Genomic DNA, 21,003 nt, shown 5'->3' with positions numbered 1-21,003 from the left:
ATTTGTTAGTAGGAGATGTGTAATATAGACTTTCCTGCAAACACAAGTTACATTTGCAAAACACATAGAGGCATTCCAAAAACCTAATTAATATAGATCGTCATTAGTATTTTATCAAAATAAGATGCATATAATACATAATCGTATTAATGGCAGGTAAAATTTTATATGCTCATCAAAGGTTTTCATTGGGTATCCAGGCTCGTCTCATACTCATGCTTTGATTGAGATTGTCTAACATGAACGTATCAAATTAATGTGAGTATAAACCCTGTAAATTCATGGAATTTATCACCAACTGATCACTCTGCTGTGTGAACTGGGATACAGAAGAGTGATTGGTCGTGTTAGTTCATGAAAATATCAGGTAAAGCTACTGTTAAGCATAAAATTTCTCCAGAATTGTCATTAATTTTGTTCAACAAGGTGTACTTGACAAGTAATTTGAAAAACTACTGCTGATATGTTGTAAATTCCTATTCAGGACTCTCCAACCTCCCACCAAGCTCACAGAGCCTACAACTTCTTGATGGAGATGTTACGAACCCATCCACCCCAGCCCGATGAGGAGGCGATAAGAGCCACATACCTGCAGGCCCTCCACCCTGGCAGGGACAGGGAATATGCCCTGGGTCAGCAGAGACACTTCCTTAACTCTGTCATCAGGTGAGGGACCAGTTGAGCCGTGTGTTAGCAGTCTACAGAGCATATTGCATAGTGAAGGTTGAATACCATAAACATACATTTCCACCTTTGACGAGAGCAATATTTGTGATATTCAGCGTTTACAAAGCAGTGTTCTGTTTATTATTTATATTTTGACATTATGACTTTGTTAATTTGTATGTGTTTATTTTGGATGTGTTAGGTATTGACCTTCACAAACTTACATTGTGTGACGTCATACATTTCGTGATAGCTTGTTACGTGATGTAGGAATGTTGGAAGTTGACTAAACCTGTATTATGACGTCATCTTGCTGAGCTCAGATTGGGAATGTCCTGGAACAAAATGTTCTTTTTTGACGTCGTGTCATCTGGGTGCGAAATGTCAAAGGCACGAACAGAAGAGATACCTAAGATGTGAAGTGACGCATTTATCAGTGAAGGTTGTCAGGACATCATTTATTTCTCCTCCTCCTCCTCGAAAGGGGGTGAGGGGACATGAAAAGGGCTCTGTCTGCTCATCTGTATGTCAACCATTTCTCCCATCAGTTTGTCAACCCTGATGATGATCTTGTAAACAAGATGTTTTAAACTGTGTCTTGGGACTGTTGCAATTGATTTTCATCGATGGGAAACTCAGAAAACTCCTTTCCGCCTGTATCAACACAGTCCAAAGGTGTAAACTCATTTGTTCTTTCCTTTATTACGTCAAAATTATTGGTGTACGTTTGCTCATGAAACACATGAAGTACACATGCAGTGCAACGTCACAGAAGAAAATGATACATTCTACTGTCATTTGGACTGTCTGTATAGCTTGTCCTCGAATCTCCCATTGGCAACAGTCATCTTGTGGTCAGATATAAGAACATTTTGATACCCTTTACAGGCTCCCAAATTACACCACTCCCTAAAACAAAGCCCAATTTATTAAGAATATTGGCTCATATATTTAACTCAAATGTTTGAAAAAATTCCCTATAATAATGGGCACTGATTGTACAAAGATTTATATTTAATTTTATTAATAAAAGTGGGTATATAAGGCATTAGGCTGAGATTTCTAATCTCAGCATTTGAAAATATTTTAACCCAAACTGAACTACTACGTTAAAAAGCTGTATTTGGCCCTGTTCCTGTTACAAACTATTTTATTTTGTTTTCAACCCCTTTACAGTCGTCGGCGCTGAGAATAGCATTGAAAACAATTCCCACAATGATCAGTTACAGGAAAACACTATCCACAATGATCAGTTACAGGAAAACACTATCCACAATGATCAGTTACAGGAAATCACTTCCCCCAAATGATCAGTTACAGGAAAACACTATCCACAATGATCAGTTACAGGAAAACACTATCCACAATGATCAGTTACAGGAAATCACTTCCCCCAAATGATCAGTTACAGGAAAACACTATCCACAATGATTAGTTATAGGAAATCACTTCCCACAATGATCAGTTACAGGAAAACACTATCCACAATGATCAGTTACAGGAAAACACTATCCACAATGATCAGTTACAGGAAATCACTTCCCCCAAATGATCAGTTACAGGAAAACACTATCCACAATGATTAGTTATAGGAAATCACTTCCCACAATGATCAGTTACAGGAAAACACTATCCACAATGATCAGTTACAGGAAAACACTATCCACAATGATCAGTTACAGGAAATCACTTCCCCCAAATGATCAGTTACAGGAAAACACTATCCACAATGATCAGTTACAGGAAAACACTATCCACAATGATCAGTTACAGGAAATCACTTCCCCCAAATGATCAGTTACAGGAAAACACTATCCACAATGATTAGTTATAGGAAATCACTTCCCACAATGATCAGTTACAGGAAAACACTATCCACAATGATCAGTTACAGGAAAACACTATCCACAATGATCAGTTACAGGAAAACACTATCCACAATGATTAGTTACAGGAAAACTCCTTGTTGTCACAGTACATGTAAATGCACATACTGCTTTGTTTTCAACCCCTTCACAGTCATCATGAGCACAGCCCTCATGATCACATGGAAAAAAACTTCTGACAGCGAGCATTTACAGGAAAACTTCCCTGCTGTTATAATGTATTATTTTGTTTTCAACCCTTTCACAGTCGTCTTGTGTGCAGCCCTGATGATAACATGGAAAACACTTCCAATGACGAGCAGCTGTGGCAAAACTCTAGCCTGCTGTTACAATATATCGTGGCTGTGCTGGAGTCAGACATGGCCAATTTATGCAGCAGGTAATTCTCCGGGATTCGTCCAACTCAGCTCGGTTTAATCCAGATTTATCATTATTCTGAGCCAGTTTGAATTTATGTTCTCTATTTAGACAAGCTTTCAAATCTGTCCTCCAATGTGTATGATTAAAAATTTACATCTCAAGAGCTGGCATCTTTCATAACAATACTGTGAAAATGGAGACGGGTTAAGAGGACGAATGGCCTCTATGGTGTGCTTTATGAATTATACTTTGGGAAAGTCATACTTTGGAATGTATTCCCTTGAGAAAGATATATTCACAAATTGGCATAGGGGCCCGTGCATTCTTAGTTGGCTAAAGCCTCTTCTCTCAGTATCAGCTTGTAAGTGGATGAAAAAAGGACAGTCTGTTATGTAAGCTGCATTCAGATGATGATTTATTTATTTGATTGGTGTTTTACGCCGTACTCAAGAATATTTCACTTATACGATAAGTGAAATTTCAGTGATAAGATTTGTTGAATCAGAATGCAACTATCACATGAAATAGTGCATGTTATGTGAGTAATCTATTGGGATGGGTTGTCTCAACAATTACATCTTGTGAGTGTGGCTTACAGCATTGTTCTGACCACTGCCAATGAGACCCTGACCAGTGAGGTTGCAGGCTAACAGCTGGTTAATTGGCAGCTAGGTTCCTGATGAAGGTTTACTTTCAGATTTAATCCACCCATGGATGCCAGTCAAATAAACGTGTGACGGTCTGTCAGCAACTTGTGGATGGTCATGGGTTTCCCCTGGGCTGTGCCTAGTTTCTTCCCACCATAATGCTGACCGCCATCATATAGATGAAATGTTCTTCAGGACAGCATAAAACACCAATCAAATAAACAAACAAATGAGGTAATTAATTAAAAAATTATCGTTACTTTATTGAAATAGTTGAGTGACTTGTCATAATGCCTCCACGATGATTTACTGTCGGAGATTGATATAGAAAGCCTTGTGTATTGCAGTAAAGCCCAGAGCCATCCTACCTTGAGGGACATAAAGAGCAGTATAGTGGGGAGTATATTCTGGCCTGGGCCTCAGCAGGTCTCTATACACAAACACTGTAAGGAGATACTTGACTTTCTCACTGCCAGCCTGGACCTCTGGAAGACAGACAATAACCAGGTAACCTTACGTTTACCATATTGGACATTTTCCCTGCCAAAAATTGCTCATGGCATAAATTAAGAAGTTCTGTCTTCTTGAGCACCAACAATATTTTCACTTCGAGCAACATGCATCTAATTACGCCCAATGACAAATGGCAGCAGGTGAGACCTGGGATTAAGAGTCTTCTATCTTAACCCCAGGTGAGACTTGATTTACACGTGTTTGTCTGTGATGATGTGTGTTAGTCTTCATGAACATGATTTCTCCCGAACTGCTTGAGGTAGGAATTCCATATCAATTCCATACCGTGGAACTAATGTCATACCTGAAGCATTACCTTCCAATAACAGTTCATATGTGGGAAGGTCAGCAACCTGCTGGCCGTGGGTTTTCTCTGGGCTCTGTGCGGTTTCCTCCCACCATAATGCTGGCCGCGGTCGTATAAGTGAAATATTTTAGAGTACGACGTAAAACACCAATCAAATAAATAAATAAATCCAATAACAGTTTAAAGAGTGTCAAGTTAAATGTTTGACTTATGTACTATGTAAAGTACTGCATGTATCAAATCCAGGTTTTGTGTACATGTTAAGCACAGTAACATGAAGGGGATGTTCCATTGTTTATGGGCTGTGTGCATGTCAAGCACGATAACATGAATGGGATGTTTCATTGTTTAAGGGCTGCATGCACGTTAAGTACGATAACATAAAGGGGATGCTCCGTTGTTTTTGGGCTGCGTGCACATTAAGCACAATAACAGTTTAAGGGCTGCGTGCACATTAAGCACAATAACAGTTTAAGGGCTGCATGCACATTAAGCACAATAACAGTTTATGGGCTGTGTGCACATTAAGCACAATAACAGTTTATGGGCTGCGTGCACATTAAGCACAATAACAGTTTATGGGCTGCGTGCACATTAAGCACAATAACAGTTTATGGGCTGCGTGCACATTAAGCACAATAACAGTTTAAGGGCTGCGTGCACATTAAGCACAATAACAGTTTAAGGGCTGCGTGCACATTAAGCACAATAACAGTTTATGGGCTGCGTGCACATTAAGCACAATAACAGTTTATGGGCTGTGTGCACATTAAGCACAATAACAGTTTATGGGCTGCGTGCACATTAAGCACAATAACAGTTTATGGGCTGCGTGCACATTAAGCACAATAACAGTTTATGGGCTGCGTGCACATTAAGCACAATAACAGTTTAAGGGCTGCATGCACATTAAGCACAATAACAGTTTATGGGCTGTGTGCACATTAAGCACAATAACAGTTTATGGGCTGCATGCACATTAAGCACAATAACAGTTTAAGGGCTGCGTGCACATTAAGCACAATAACAGTTTATGGGCTGTGTGCACATTAAGCACAATAACAGTTTATGGGCTGTGTGCACATTAAGCACAATAACAGTTTATGGGCTGCGTGCACATTAAGCACAATAACAGTTTAAGGGCTGCGGGCACATTAAGCACAATAACAGTTTAAGGGCTGCATGCACATTAAGCACAATAACAGTTTATGGGCTGTGTGCAAGTTAATTACCTGGAAATTACCTAATGTCTTTTGTGTATTTGACTCCTCCTTATGGTAAATGTTGTAGTATTTCACGTATTTAGATAGTTTTTCATACATGTGTCTCCTAGAGGCCTGACAGGTGAGCTCTTTTTTGTCCATATTTGCAGATGGTTGTGTCAAAAATGTTGCTGAACATTGTGTCCCTATTGGGCAGCTGTCTGAGGATTGCTGACCAAACTGAAAGGCTGCCCACAAAGATCCTGAAGGGTGAGAGAGTCTCTTACCTTGTCTACGAGTTAGCCAGGATATTGAGTGGTAAGTCTTGAGGAGATGGGCTGCTTTGTTGATCTAGTGGTTAAAGTGTCCGCCTCAAAGTCGAGCTACCTGGTGTCAAACCCTGGCCGTGTCATAAACAAAACTTCAAGTATAGTACTTGCTGCTGCCTTGCTTGGCACTCAGTACTGAGAGATTAGAACAAGGAAACATTATTAGTTGATCCAGTGTCAGTCCTAGTTGATACATTTAACTGTTGTCAAGGTGATTTTTATAGCATGTCCACAAAAGTTTTAAAATTATCATGTCATTAAATTTTTTTTTTTTTTTTTTTTTTTTTTTTTTTTTGACCAGAAAGTTTGTTCCATTTATTTTAGGCTGTTAGATTTACCCAAGAGTGTGATACTCAATTTTTCTTGTAATCCTGTCAGTCAGAGTGTTACAGGTTGGGCTTGATTCTTGTTGTAGACCTGCCAGAGAATGTGTTACAGTTTGTGCTAACTGTCCTCAGCCCGGCGTGGTTGGGACTAGGGATTTGCCACCTCTTAACAGATGCTATGGATGACTCTCTAATCCTAGGGCACCTTTTGACCGAGCACGGAGAGATTACCCTCTCAAATATCGTGAGTTTTTGCTGATACAAATGTTACTGTCTTCAGTCAGGTAGTACCTCAAAACAGAAACGTGTATATATCTTGTCATAGCCTGCATATATCTTCACCCCAATAAGGATGGCTTAGGTAAATCCATTTAACAAATAATTAAATGGATTAATAATTAAGACATGCATTTTTGAATGGAAAGTCATTTATTCTGTCATTTGTCTTTCTCTCATGCCTAGACCATTTTGGTTTCAACGTATCTCATTGTCATACTTGTGTTGCTGTTCGCGTAATCTGACATTCAATGAAGACTTTGTCTGCCATGTTTATGGTGTACAGACATGTGTCTGCACGTGGGAAAGTTGATCAGTAATTTGCCAGAAGTCTGTGGTTTACCACAGGAATTGATGGTTCATAATTTGCCAGAAGTCAGTGGTTTACCACAGGAATGGGTGGTATCTCCAGGAATAAAAATGATCGCCATCTGGCGAGTTGAAAAAAGTTTCGTTTCACTACAGCACTCAAATAAGTAATAAATGATGTCTTGCTTTTAGGTCTCTCGTGACCTGTTCTTACTACCCACTCTGGTGGGGAAGGACTCCCCAACTAAGGTCGTGAACTGTGCCATGAAGGAAGACCATACTTTGAGTGTTCGTAGAATCAGTGGAAGGTAAAGTTTGGTGAAAAAAACAAAAAAAAAAACAACGCATACTTGTAAAAGTTACTTATGTTATTTTAATTGACCAAATTGTCTCAGAGTAAGAAAGACCAACTCACCCAAGATTTTTTACCTGTTTTCTCAGAAGTTTCCAGATGATCCAAACAAGATTACTGAAGTGCACATATATCAACTACTAAATTTCAACAACCATATTGCTACATATTGTCATATTAACTTTAACATGCCTATCAGCAGAAATAATGAGATAGATGAAAACCATGAAAAGCTTGTGGGCCAAATGTATACTGGTTATCTGTTGTAGTGTTGTCAAACTGCCCAACATTTCAAACAACAAGTCAATCCCTGATTCTAGAACCTCCTCCAAAATGCCTGGTACCATGAAGCGAGCTGTGTCCAAATTGAACCGGAGGAATGCCAAAGGTAAGACCGGCAATGATGTAAAAAGAAAAAATTGTCAGTTTGCTTAGAATCTGTGTATTTGAGGAATTCAGATGTTGATTGGGTTAGAAATGCCAAGGTAAGACCGGTGTTCATTAAAAAAGAAATTGTCAGTTGGTGTAGAATCTGTATATTTGAGGAATTCAGGTGTTGATTGGGTTAGTCACAAATGGGGATTGGGTCGGTCAGAAATGGGGATTGGGTCATAGTCTAGTGGTTAGTTGCTTGCCTTTCAAGCATTAGGGACACTTGTGGCAAGGGTTCAATCCTAGCATGGGCAGGGAATTTCTGGATTGGCTGCTCTCACTGTTCGTGGAGCCTTAGTGACGGCAAGCAGTTGATGACGGTCGTAGGGCCATTTGCGCGGTGTAAGGAGTCCACCTGTCTTCCAGTGTGAGCAATATGAGGTGCATGTCCTGGAATTCTGGTGTTCTCCACACATACAACTGACATGCATCATATAAGTGAACACTTCTTCTGTGTGGTTTCCTTCAGGCTCTGCTCGGTTTCATTCACAGCTTACTCAGGTTTCTTCCTCGCATGCTGTTGTAAAAACGAAATATTCTTGTGCACAGCTTAAAACACCTGTGGAATAAACAAACCAACAACAGGGTAGTAACTTAAATTGCTCTCTTCACTAAACTACTTGCCTTCTATTATTGAAAATTGCTGTCTAGGACACCATTACCTCTTCAGACTGGAGACAAAAACTTATTTCCCAATGTTTTATAGGTGAAACCCCTCTACATACAGCCTGTGCGAGGAACAATGTAGTTAGAGTGCGAGAACTTCTCTCTGCCTCAGGTAGGTTCTCTGAAGTTGTAGACATTCTGTTTGTCAGAATATTTTCCAGTTCTCATGATGAGCAGGTGGTAGTTACTGGATAATATTTTTTTCATATAATGGTATATAAACAGTGGAGTGTAGTACTTTTGTTTAAGTTTTTCTTAATAGAAAAAAATTATAAGACTGGTGTACTGGAAAATTGTATATTTGTCATTGACTTTAGTAACAGGTAAATCGGTTTGTTTCAGGTAGAAGATGTAAGTGAAGAAGACAAAAAGAATCTTGGTATCACATTGAAAATAGATTTTCTGAACACATTGGTAAGACATAAATGGCTGCATGTTTCAGGTATAGAAGTAAATGCTCGCGACAACTTTGGCTGGGCCCCTCTACACGAGGCCACATGTAAGGGTCACGTGGACTGTGTCCTGGAGCTCCTCAAGTACAAGCCTGCCCTCACCATCTCCAGCTACTTCAGCAAGATCTCAGGTATTACATACGACACTACCATAGTACAGCGGTACAGTGCAAGCCAAGTGGGTATTACATACCACACCAACACAAGTACAGCAGTACAATGCATGCCCAGTGGATATTACATACCACACTACCACCGGTACAATCCAAGCCCATTGGGTATTACATACCACACTGCCACCGGTACAGCGGTACAATCCAAGCCCTGTGAGTATTACATACCACACCAACACAAGTACAGTAGTACAATGCATGCCCAGTGGATATTACATACCACACTACCACCGGTACAATCCAAGCCCATTGGGTATTACATACCACACTGCCACCGGTACAGCGGTACAATCCAAGCCCTGTGAGTATTACATACCACACCAACACAAGTACAGCAGTACAATGCATGCCCAGTGGATATTACATACCACACTACCACCGGTACAATCCAAGCCCATTGGGTATTACATACCACACTGCCACCGGTACAGCGGTACAATCCAAGCCCAGTGGGTATTACATACCACACGGCCACCGGTACAGCGGTACAATCCAAGCCCAGTGGGTATTACATACCACACGGCCACCGGTACAGCGGTACAATCCAAGCCCAGTGGGTACTACATGCCTCACTACCACCAGTACAGTGGTACAATCCAAGCCCAGTGGGTATTACATACCACACTATCAGTCAGCAGTAAAGCGCTACAATCCAAGCCATTGGGTATTACGTACCACACTATCAGCAGTACAATCCAAGCCCAGTGAGTATTACATACCACACTACCATCAGTACAGCAGTACAGTCCAAGCCCAGTGGGTATTACATACCACACTACCACCAGTACAGTGATACAATCCAAGCCTAGTGGGTGTTACGTGCCACACTACCACCAGTACAGCTGTACAATCTAAGCCCAGTGGGTATTACATACCACACTATCAGCGGTACAATCCAAGCCCTGTGGGTATTACATACCACACTACCACCAGTACAGTGATACAATCCAAGCTCTGTGGGTATTACATACCACACTACCACCAGTACAGTGGTACAATCCAAGCTCAGTGGGTATTACGTACCACACTATCAGCGGTACAATCCAAGCCCTGTGGGTATTACATACCACACTACCACCAGTACAGTGGTACAATCCAAGCTCAGTGGGTATTACATACCAGACTACCACCAGTACAGCGGTACAATCCACAAGGATATTTTGAAACACTTGCAAGGGTTCATAGAAGTCATTTTATCATGTAAAGACCACCACTGTCGGGAGGAGTTTTTCTTTTGATAGAAATTGATGGGTTTTTTTTTTTTTTTGACCATTTCATGTACCAAAATTGAATATTTTTGTACTTTACCATCCATCAATTAAAATAATTATTACTGCCTATATGAACTCAATTAAAACTGACCTCCTGTATAGTATTGCCAATTGATAATCAGCGTAAATTGCAGATATTGTTACATATATTTAAGGCCGCCTGGCAAAAACTGTCCAGTGAAGAGTGAAGACAAGCCCAGAAAGCTTACAACCAAGAGTGTCATTCTAGACAGGCAGGAACTCAAATGTACATGTGCAGTTAGTCTTGATATCACTTTCAAACTACATTTCTATTCTTGAGTACGGCGTAAAACATCAATCAAATAAATAAATCAAACCATATTTCACTCATGAATCAAGATATAATTATCATGAGTTAATGGCCTAGGGAATATGTGGCAGTCAGTTTCAGTCTGTTAAAGGACTTGTCAAAAATGATGTAGGTTTAAATTATTTTAATATCGTCAACACCTTACATCTAAGCTTTGCTAGAAACTAATAGTGCATCTAGATGAATTTTCTGTGCATGGTGTAATTGCATTGAAATATTATCCTTACTTGTCAAAGAAAAAAAAAACGTGAAGATTTCATTGCATAAAAGCAGTTCAAGATGATGGCAAAGAACAAATCTGTATGGCATAGATTAATGGCCGAGGTACAAGTTGCATAAAATTTACTGTAAAAATCAGCTATTGAGAAAATGAAGAGACCCTCAAATAGTGAATTGCCCAATGGTATATTAACTATAATGATCGTAAATTAGAGAGGCAACATACGTGTATTTATGGAGATAAAATACCCTGCTTAGAGCTACGTTATATGTATCAGTGGCAATGACTTGTCACTTGTTTCATGTCGATTAGGCTGGATCTCGATGACATGAAGTCCTGTGAAGTACACATCTCCATGTTCTGTCTTGGAACAAAAATAATATGCACACTTTAATAGCGAATCAGTGTCGCTATTAAATATTCAGATCAGACCTAGAAGAGTTCATTTTTGCTGCTGTACGACATTTACCGAACTTCAGACTAGGAAAACAAAGCCATGAGACAAAATTGTAAACTGCGTGCTTGCCTTGGAAGGGCTGAATTTATCAGCACCACCTAACGTCAGAAGGAGAGAGTTCGACAGCGTGCGCTCAGTCACTCACGCAATCCTATGTGTTAAACACAGAACAATCCGACACCACGCAAGTAGGTCAGATCTATTTGTGAGGATTGACAGAGATCACAGAAGCTTACTGTGTGTCATGTTTGATTTTAGACACCCCTCCGCTTCCAAAGAGAGCAACACAAATTGAATAAATATAACAAGATATTGAGTTTTTTTATTCAATTAACGGACTGAATACAGGCTCGTCCAGACGACTTCTATGAATACCTGGCTTAGTTTTTATTCCTGAATACAGAAAATATGACGTGGCCTAACATACAGAAGTACACAAAAGTTTTGTGGCTTTTTTCTGGGGACACATATATGGCTTAAGCTACATTTGTCTTAAAAGGCCTCAGTGATCAGTCTAGAAATTAAGTAAAATGTTAAGAGGGAATTTTTTTTGCGGTATCTTGACTTCTGAATCAAGACATCTAAAGTCCTTGATGAATTCTTGTTCTGGGATGCTTTAAGTAACCCTAAAAACACTCTATTCCTGCAAATCCTCTGTCTAGCACCTGGGGTCTCAAGCTGTGCTAATGATAAAATCAAACCAAGTACAATTGCTCTGAGTGTGTCTAAATATTAAAATAAATTAGAGATATTGATCTGCTGTTTAGGTGCTAGTGGAGAGAAAGTGGACTTGTTGGCAGCAAACATTGAGGGAGTGACCGCTCTTCACGAAGCTGTTATCTACAACAGACTGGATGTGGCCCACACTCTGATGCAGTATGGAGGTCAGTATGGCAGAATGAGTTACTCAGGAGCAAAGTATCATACATTTGAAGATATACAGTCGACTCTCATACCGAACCGAACATAATCGGGACCGAAAAAAAAATGTTGGTTAAGACGATGTCGGTGTGTTAAACATGGGCGATTAGCTACAACAACAACATATGTATTGTAAATACATAGACGTTGAATTAAACTTGTTAAAGAGCACAGTGATGCATAGCAACAAACTATGGAAAGAAGCTGATCTGTACTTAACTTGAGTACATACGCATACTTTACAAAAAATAGAACTTTATTACCCAAGTTCATTTCCACATGGCAAAGCTCATCTGGGAAAATTGTGACGGCAACTGTTGTTTGAGGCATTTTTATTCAGTCACTGAGCTAATCAGTGTCAAACTCCTCTTTCACTCACAGAGTGACTAAACTCTGATCTCTGCAGGAGATATGGTACAGTATCAAGACAGGAGATCACCACCTGCTGGAGTAGGCAAAAGTGTACATAAGCTGATTATCTCCCTTCCCAGTGATCTTCATTCACCTGGCGAGCAGGCGAGTTGAAGCCAAACTCGGACTCCATCGGACGTCTTGCGACACGCAGCATCAGATTAAACAAGACAGATTAACACTCACAGGAAATGTTTGTACTACAAACCACTGTTGGTGTTTAGAATAAACAAGAGTCAGTTTACTGAAGGCAATTTACATTACTGCCAAATGCAGCAGAAAACGGACCACGAAATGTTGTTAGTTTTGACAAGATGTCAGTTAATAAAGGTGTCGGTGTTGAGAGAGTCCACTGTACATAACCATGTTGGATATAGGATCTTGGAGAGTCCTTCAGAAGGAAAATTAAAAAAAAAAAAAAAATTAGGTGAACATTTATGTTTGGAAACGACATTTTTATGGTTCTACACTTTTAAACTGATTTACAATGATTTACAAGAAATCAACTAAAATGTGTGGAAGGCCAAAACTGGTTTTGTGGCTGGTTATTACAGGATTCTGTTTGATTATTAACAGCTCAGAGACTGCTGAAGGCCAAAACTGGTTTTGTGGCTGGTTATTACAGGATTCTGTTTGATTATTAACAGGTCAGAGACTGCTGGAGGCCAAAACTGGTTTTGTGGCTGGTTATTACAGGATTCTGTTTGATTATTAACAGGTCAGAGACTGCTGGAGGCCAAAACTGGTTTTTGTGGCTGGTTATTACAGGATTCTGTTTGATTATTAACAGGTCAGAGACTGCTGGAGGCCAAAACTGGTTTTGTGGCTGGTTATTACAGGATTCTGTTTGATTATTAACAGGTCAGAGACTGCTGGAGGCCAAAACAATTTCTGGGGACACGCCCCTGTCTTTGTGTCAATCTGAAGAGATGAGAGCTGTTCTGACTGTGGGCAGATTGGAGGTGTTTGGGTCGCCGTGGAAACTGCGACGCGCAAGTCAGAACCTGTCACAGTGTGAGTGAGCTATTGGTGGCCATTGTTGATACATATTGATAGTAAAAGGCACACCAATTGAAGTTCTTGTTTTACAGGCAGGATAAGTCTTTTTTTTTTTCAAGGTTGAATTAAAACTTTAAAACATCAAGTTTATGATAAATATTGACTGTCCCAGCAAAAAAGCCTTGAAAAACAGAAAATTCATAAAAACCTGAAAATCGGACAAAATAAAAAGGTGGATTTTTCAGTATTGGGTCACCCGTAAAGCACAAAATAAAATTTGTGTCGCCAAAGGTGCATATCAAATGTGATAAAAATGTCCAAAGGTAGTTATTCCAAGGCTGTGAGACGTACAGTACTTGAACTGAGACTGAGAGTACAATACTTGTCTTTCAGCTGTTAAAAAAAAAAAAAAACCTGTGCATTTTGAATGGGAATGTTTGTTAAGTAACTGGCCAAAGGTTTCCTCTGCTTATGAAACTGTCTGCTTTCAGAAAACTTCTTGAGAATTGTTTAAGACAACAGTCAAGTAATTCGATTAAATATTGATAAAGATTTCAAAGGAATATAATTTTGCTTAAACTTTTCATTAGTGTAAAATCTAATCCTTACTGTAAGATTAATATAGTACTTTGATACTTCAGGTTTCCAAGACTCCCAGAACAGTTTCATATTTTCTCAGGAGTGTTTTAGCACTCCGAGATCGGAGGTTCCCACCCCTGAGATGTACACAGCTGTCCTGGGGGAACATCCGTCCAGGTTACATGTGTCTCGTGAGGACTGTCTCCGATACATCTGTATTGTGCAGAATAAGCTACGCCTGTACATCACCTGTAACAGGTTGACAGAGGCTGCTCTGCATGGCTCACTTAGCAAGGAGAACATTAGGGGAGATCTAAAGGTGTTCCTGGGATATGATACCCCAAAGAAGCCCCTGAAGCCGGTGTCTGTGTCAGCAAGTTCCATTGAGTACAGTGTTAAAAAATCAGAAAGTTTTCTGGCTGAGAAGGGCTTGAAGGAGGCTCTATCTCAGCTTGAAGAAGACGTGAATGTGTACATGAATTTGAGACTGTATCTAGAACGATTTAGATTGCACATCAAACACATTTGTGCAGAGAAGGACTACAGAGAGATGAAACCGCAACTTGGAGCTTGGATATGCCTGTGTCTGTTTTAGGACAGTTTGTTTCTGCAGTTTCTTAAAACTGTCTGGATCTGGCTGTGTCTGTTAGCTAAAATAGCTAGGTAAAAATCTCTATTGGATGAGCAAGATGCTGTTCATGATTTGTTTGAAATAAACAGTTATCCTGAAGCCATGTGTGCCAACTTGTTTGTATTGAAGGTCACCTTGAGAAGGTCATCCATGCAGAAGTTTTTTTTTTTCTTCTGGATTTGTTATTTGTGATGAGCTTGTTAATGATAAAGCTTTTTATTTTTAATGGTTTGAAACTTGTGAAGTTAGTCAAACTGATCGCAGTTCTGATGAAGTGCTGTAGAAACTTTCCACATGTCATGCCAGTGTTTGAAGGAGAAAATGGCTGTGTTATTCACAGATTCTTGAAGTTGTTCAGGGAAAATGTATACATGGCAAAAATAATCTTTTAAGTTGATAATGGAGCTGTTGATGAAGTTATTTGTGTCGAAAATGACTTCTGATGAATTTATTGGTGTGGACACGATTCCCGATGAAATTACTAGTGTGGAAATTTCCTAATTGTCCTGAGCGTTCTAAGTCATAAGTTCATGAAAGGCTTGTTCATGATGAAAGTTGTTTTTTAGTGATGAAATTAAGGAATCTGTAGAGAAAAATATGATCATGTTTAATATTGAGACTTGAAACAAATGTATGATTGACAGAGATTTACATACAGCTATACCCTCAGTGGTGATGATCATGAAGGTATTCCTCATTTGTTTTTGTACCAGTACTTGTGAAGATATAATATTTGTTGAAGAGTTAATCATACAGCAGTTATTTGCGATGTACACTTACTGTGATGATAGGAGCGAGTGAGTGTTTGGGGTTTAACGTCATTGTGATGATAGGAAGAGTTTCAGCTGTTCTGGTGCTAGTGGTATATACACTTTGTATGAGTGTTCAGGTTTAGGCTTATTTAAGTGTAGGATAGGTGTGAATGCAGGTGCTTTAAATGACCAGGTTGCCGTAGAAATTTCAGCATTACAAGAAAAGCAGGGCAATTATTTATTCATGTAGCCATCCATTTGGTTTTTTTTCGGGATTTCTGTGAAATTTTTTTTTTTTTTTTGGGGTTTTTATTGCAGATCAAATTGGGTATCAAGCCACATAGGTCAAAACCATATTAAATGGTTGTAGCAGAGGATGATTACTGTGGGTGTAATTTCAGTTCTCATTTGGTACAAGCTCAGTCTCCAGGGAGTTTTCTCCGGATTTCTCATTCATCATAAAATGGCGATCCTAAGACAGTTAAGGTGCACCTGTTGTGAAGCAAGCATATATGTTACTAGAATTCATCGTGATTAAAACTGAAGAAAACACGAACTCTTGGTGGTAGGAACATAGATTAACTGCCCAGTGAAGCCTGACCTTGTTTTTTACATTCGGGACGTGCCCGTATAATCCCCTGATCACTAGCGATGCTCTCCCGCGGAGCCTAGCCAGTAAGAGCCACAATCAACACAATGATTCATGGGATACACTTTCCAAGTCTATGGGCGAAACTTAAGGTCATTTACCATAGTCAGGTGGGGGAGTGTACTAGACATGTCGAGAGTTGTACTGTATTTGGCTGGTTGGGGATTGTACTGGACATGTCAAGAGTTGTACTGTGTCAGGCAGGCTGTGAATTGTACTGAACCTGTCGAGTTGTATCAGGCAGGTTGGGGATTGTACTGAACCTGTCAAGAGTTGTATTAGGCAGGTTGGGGTTTGTACCGGACATGTCAAGAGTTGTATCAGGCAGGTTGAAGATTGTACTGGACATGTCAAGAGTTGTATTTGGCAGGTTGGGGTTTGTTCCAAAAGTCGTATGTGTAGAAGGTACATGTAAATGCTGCTGGTTGAATTCTTAATCCAAATTAGGTGGAATTGCCTCCTGGTCATTTCATAATCCTTTTCAGAACCTCGATTTTGGTCTCTTGTTTTTTTTTTTTTTTTTTTTTTTTTCCAAGAATAGCATATCTGGGTGTGTGCAGAAAATTTAAAAGTTAAATCAGAAGCAGAAGTTGAACACGTCATACATGTATGTTTTCAGGTGCCTTCATCTTTCAAGGCCTGCAGGATAGAAAGCTTTTTAGGAGTATATACAAAGATGCCAGTTGATTATGTGTTGTTCACAAACAGCTTGGGATTTTCTCCTCAAAATCAGTTCACGTGAAACTTACCTGTGTAGCATATTTTACAGTTTAGTTGCAGCTGCTTGTGCATCTGCCTTGTTACGGTGCTGTAGTGTGTGAAGTTTGGCAGACTCATGACATGAAGGGGTTAAGAAGAGATTTATTAATATTTTTAAATATTTTGTATTGTTGCAAATGTACATGTTGTGTGTACATGGTTAGCGGTATATGATAACTTTTGTATACATATATGTACATCATTTCACAATTTATAGAAGGGCAAAGCTGAAATGTCTTCAACTATTGAATCTTTTTACTGAAACCTTTAAACAAAATATCTTCTGTTGTTACAGAATTTTATCACATGACAAACGTATGTACCAGGAAATGTCATTATACCTACGGTACATTTACGTGCATATTAAAGGTGGACATTGGTTTGTAAGGGAATCTATTACTTCATCTGCCCTTATAGTTAGTGTGTGTATGTGTCAAAATTTCAAATCGCTTTAAAATTGTTATTTCTTACATAACAAAGTCAGAACATCACGTGACTGTGTAAATTCTGGGTAAATAATCGTAAAACAAATTTCAGCTGGAATAACAGAAAGGAACAGGCCGAAGTAAATGTTTGAAATTTTCAAGTCTAAGAACGCCTCGTGACCCTGGGGCCTGATGTTTGGTGTGTTGGGTTTGTACAGGGACAAGCCGCTTTGTTGATACGACATGGAAGCTTTGATGGTGTATTATTGAGGTGTATTGTTAAAGTGTATTATTGGAGTGTAATGTTGAAAGGCTCGTTAATTCAAGAGATGGTGGAATAAGAGGATTGCGGTTTGAGCACTGGATGCTTTGATCCAAATCAGTTCAGTCGGGGAGTTTCAAGTTTGAACTCTTTTGCCATTATAGGTAAAAACCAGTCCCACTGTCATGACTTTATCATGTGACTTGTGAAAAATGTCAGGCAGCCTTTGTAGACATTAATGTGTTGATCACCTGCCATATCATTTTTTAGAGGCACTAAGGGACACCTCTGTCTATTAGAAAGTTGATTAGTTCACAAACGTTCATCTCCTGAAGTTTCTCCATCATTGGTCTTCTTTATTCTTGTGAAATGTTTTTCAGACGCCAGTGTTATAGTAACATGATACAGTAGAATTATTGTAAACCTTTAGCGTACAGAGTTTGAACAGGAGACTCCCCTATTATGGATACATAGTTCAACTTGGCAGGTCCACGTTTGTAATTAACATGCCTTGTGCATATAACCCTAGTCATGTTCTAACTGAAATGAAACCAGTTGGATTTAGAGTATTATACAATACCGTTATAAACATGGAATTAATTTTACCATACGCCAGGTAAGCGCTGATTACATATATGTTCAGTTTAAGGGCTTCAAGATTTAGAGAGCAGAATGAGTTGTAATTTCGCACGGATGACTGTTGAGTGCCGGCACCATTGAGTTTTATTCTTTTTGTGTTGTGCTTTTTTATGCATTATCATATACCATATAGACATATTAGATACCATATATATATATATATATATAACCTGTAAGTGTATTGCAGCAGTGTTAACACTCATGTAGTTTTTATGATCTTTTATGACAAATTACTCCTCAGAATTAAATGACAAAATGAATAGAAGCAGGATGTCTCTTGTTTTTTTTAACATCCAAATATCAGGATATTTATATTTTCCAGGTTTCACTTTGTACTCGAGAATATTTCACCTTTATGACAACAAGTTTATGGATAATATCTAGTGTAACTATGGAAACTGGAGAAAACCAGAAACAATAACAGAGTCTTGAGTTCGAACAGTTTCAGCACTTAATGTAAAATGAAGTCCTACTGTATCATGTGACCTGTCAAAAATGTTGGGTGACTATTTTTGATCATGTTTACTATAACATGTACATAGGTAAAGTTTTACAAGAGTTCAGGTGAACACAACATACATCCCAACAAATGCATTTGCTTGAAATGTACAAAAGAATACAGCAGCACTGTGTTAAGTATAACCCCTAAGGGGAATCTTCATGGGTGTTGATGATAGGTATGTGGGTACCATGACAACTGCGCTAGTGGGCAAATGTGTCCATCAAAAATGAAAGCTTTATGTGGAAAATGCAGTTGGGACACAAAATCATCTCTGTTTATATAGCATATAGATGACGTGTAAGGAAAATGTCAATCTGGTTATCATGAACTGCAGAAATGGACAAATGTGAGTTGTGACACATCGTCACCTGTGTATCTATGTATCCACCAAAAATTAAAATTCTACAAAGAAAACAGTTGGGAGTTATAGCCTGGACACAAAATCATGTATTTATATAGCATATATCTGGAAAATGACAATCTGGTAACCATGGCGACCGTGCAAATGGACAAATGTGAGTTGTGAGACATCATCATCACTTTATGTATGCTTCCACCAAAAATTAAAACTCTATGCAGAAAACAGTTGGAGTTATAGCCAGGACTCAAAATCCTATCTGTTTACATAGTATATATAAGGAAAATGGCTATCTGGTTGCCATGACAACCATGAAAATGGACAAGAGTGAGTCACAGCACATCATCTGTGTATCGGCCAAAAATTAAAACTCTACACTGAAAATAGTTGAAGTTATAGCCCAGACACGAATATGGACGGACAGACGGACAAATTCACTATAACATAATATGCTCCACCTATTGGCAGGGGGTGTATAAGAAGTTATTTAGACCAGACGAACGATGGAGGAATTGATGAGCTGAATGTTTTGAGAACTTAAAAAGTTCCAAGGGGAAAGAGGTGCCCTTTGTGCCTCTGAACAAGGTAGGACAGATGATCTTTAAGTCAAAGTCAAGAAAGGTTGCCTAACATTTGTGACAAGTGATGCAGTAAGACTGTTTTCACCTTCAGCGACAAAGAGTTCGAACGCGAACCTCCCCTATTGTAGTATATTGATGCCAGACACACCACCATATTGGTAGCCTATTGTGGTATGGGATTTTCGATGTAAAAATGTCATTCACCGCTGCGAAATCGGTGAGCTCTGCGTGCCCATGTGTCACACCTGTCCTTGCATAAAATATCAGCCTGCCTCGTAAACAGTAGATGTGGTCGCTGTGAGTTCAAGTCCAGCTCATGCTTGTTTCCTTCCTCTCCTGATGTACGTGGGAAGGTCTTCCAGCAACCTGTGGATGGTTGAGAGTTTCTGCCGGGCTTTTCCTCCCACAATAATGCTGGCCGCTGTCGTACAAGTGAAACATTATTGAGTACAGCTTAAAACCTCAAATAAACACATAAATAAATAAATAACTCAGCAGTAGATAAGGGGTTCAAGCCCGGACTGAGACTTAACACTGGTGACCAAAAGTCAAAGACACCAGACCAAACATCTTATCAAATCACAGGATGCTAACACCAGGAAGAGTACACTTCTCCCTCATAACAGGACTGTTGGAGGAAAATGCCCACTGTGTCATATTAAGGGTTGCTGGGCCCTTCGTGGCTGAGTTGGTTAGCGCACTAGTGCAGTGCAATGACCCAGGAGTCTCTCACCAATGCGGTCGCTGAGAGTTCAAGTCCAGCTCATTCTGGCTTCCTCCGCAGGTTGCTGGAAGACCTTCCCATGTATGGCCGTGGGCTTCCCCCGGGCTCTGCCCGGTTTCCACCCACCATAATGCTGGTCGCCGTCGTATAAGTGAAATGTTCTTGAGTACTGTGTAAAACACCAATCAAATAAATAAATATTAAGAGTTGCGCTCAATTAACCACTGACAGCCTGTGACTTGCATAATAATAAGGGGATGAACATTATTTGATCCTGTATGTTAAGTTTAAATCAAATCAGCATAATATCATTCCTTTCATTAAGGAATATTAAAATGCTAACCAAGCTCCTGAGTGCAAAGAAGGTACAAAACAAAAATGTTCTTCACTGAAACTTCTGAAATATGTTCATATGTTTGCAATAACAGTTTGGTGAAAATTTGGAGGACACAATTTGAGACTTATGTACTGGGGAGAGGTGCACTACTTGATTGTAAGTACCGACATTTTTTTTAAAATTTAAAATTGAAGGCAGGACTACAGAGGGCTAATTTATGGGGGATTTTTTTTTATTTTAAGAATAGGTCAATTGCTTTGGAAACTATGTAACATGGCCACAAGTACAGTACAAATGTA

At 39.3% G+C, this 21,003-nt stretch overlaps 1 protein-coding gene across 1 annotated transcript; it reads left to right on the top strand.

The window, feature by feature from the left end:
* Nucleotides 1-230: 230 nt before the first annotated feature.
* On the top strand, nucleotides 231-15,716 carry LOC135476770 (SMC5-SMC6 complex localization factor protein 1-like). Its single transcript, XM_064756899.1, has 12 exons — nucleotides 231-666; nucleotides 2,800-2,931; nucleotides 3,907-4,066; nucleotides 5,752-5,899; nucleotides 6,326-6,480; nucleotides 7,014-7,129; nucleotides 7,443-7,561; nucleotides 8,312-8,383; nucleotides 8,714-8,854; nucleotides 11,943-12,059; nucleotides 13,369-13,521; nucleotides 14,148-15,716. The coding sequence occupies exons 1-12, from the start codon at nucleotides 530-532 to the stop codon at nucleotides 14,678-14,680; spliced, it is 1,983 nt and encodes a 660-aa protein (XP_064612969.1). The 5' UTR covers nucleotides 231-529; the 3' UTR covers nucleotides 14,681-15,716.
* Nucleotides 15,717-21,003: the final 5,287 nt, after the last annotated feature.

The sequence above is a fragment of the Liolophura sinensis genome, chromosome 10 (assembly GCF_032854445.1).
Source record: "Liolophura sinensis isolate JHLJ2023 chromosome 10, CUHK_Ljap_v2, whole genome shotgun sequence".
In the NCBI taxonomy this organism is placed as follows: Eukaryota; Metazoa; Mollusca; class Polyplacophora; order Chitonida; family Chitonidae; genus Liolophura; species Liolophura sinensis.
Note: the sequence above shows the minus strand (reverse complement) of the source record. Positions and strands in the feature narration are given on the sequence as shown.

What these genes read in the sequence shown, in the direction of transcription:
- LOC135476770 (XM_064756899.1), top strand. Translation starts at nt 530, where the DNA reads ATGGAGATGTTACGAACCCATCCACCCCAGCCCGATGAGGAGGCGATA. An exon ending in AGATTACCCTCTCAAATATC is followed by an intron (nt 6,481 to 7,013) that starts GTGAGTTTTTGC and finishes TCTTGCTTTTAG; the next exon opens with GTCTCTCGTGACCTGTTCTT. An exon ending in GAACCGGAGGAATGCCAAAG is followed by an intron (nt 7,562 to 8,311) that starts GTAAGACCGGCA and finishes AATGTTTTATAG; the next exon opens with GTGAAACCCCTCTACATACA.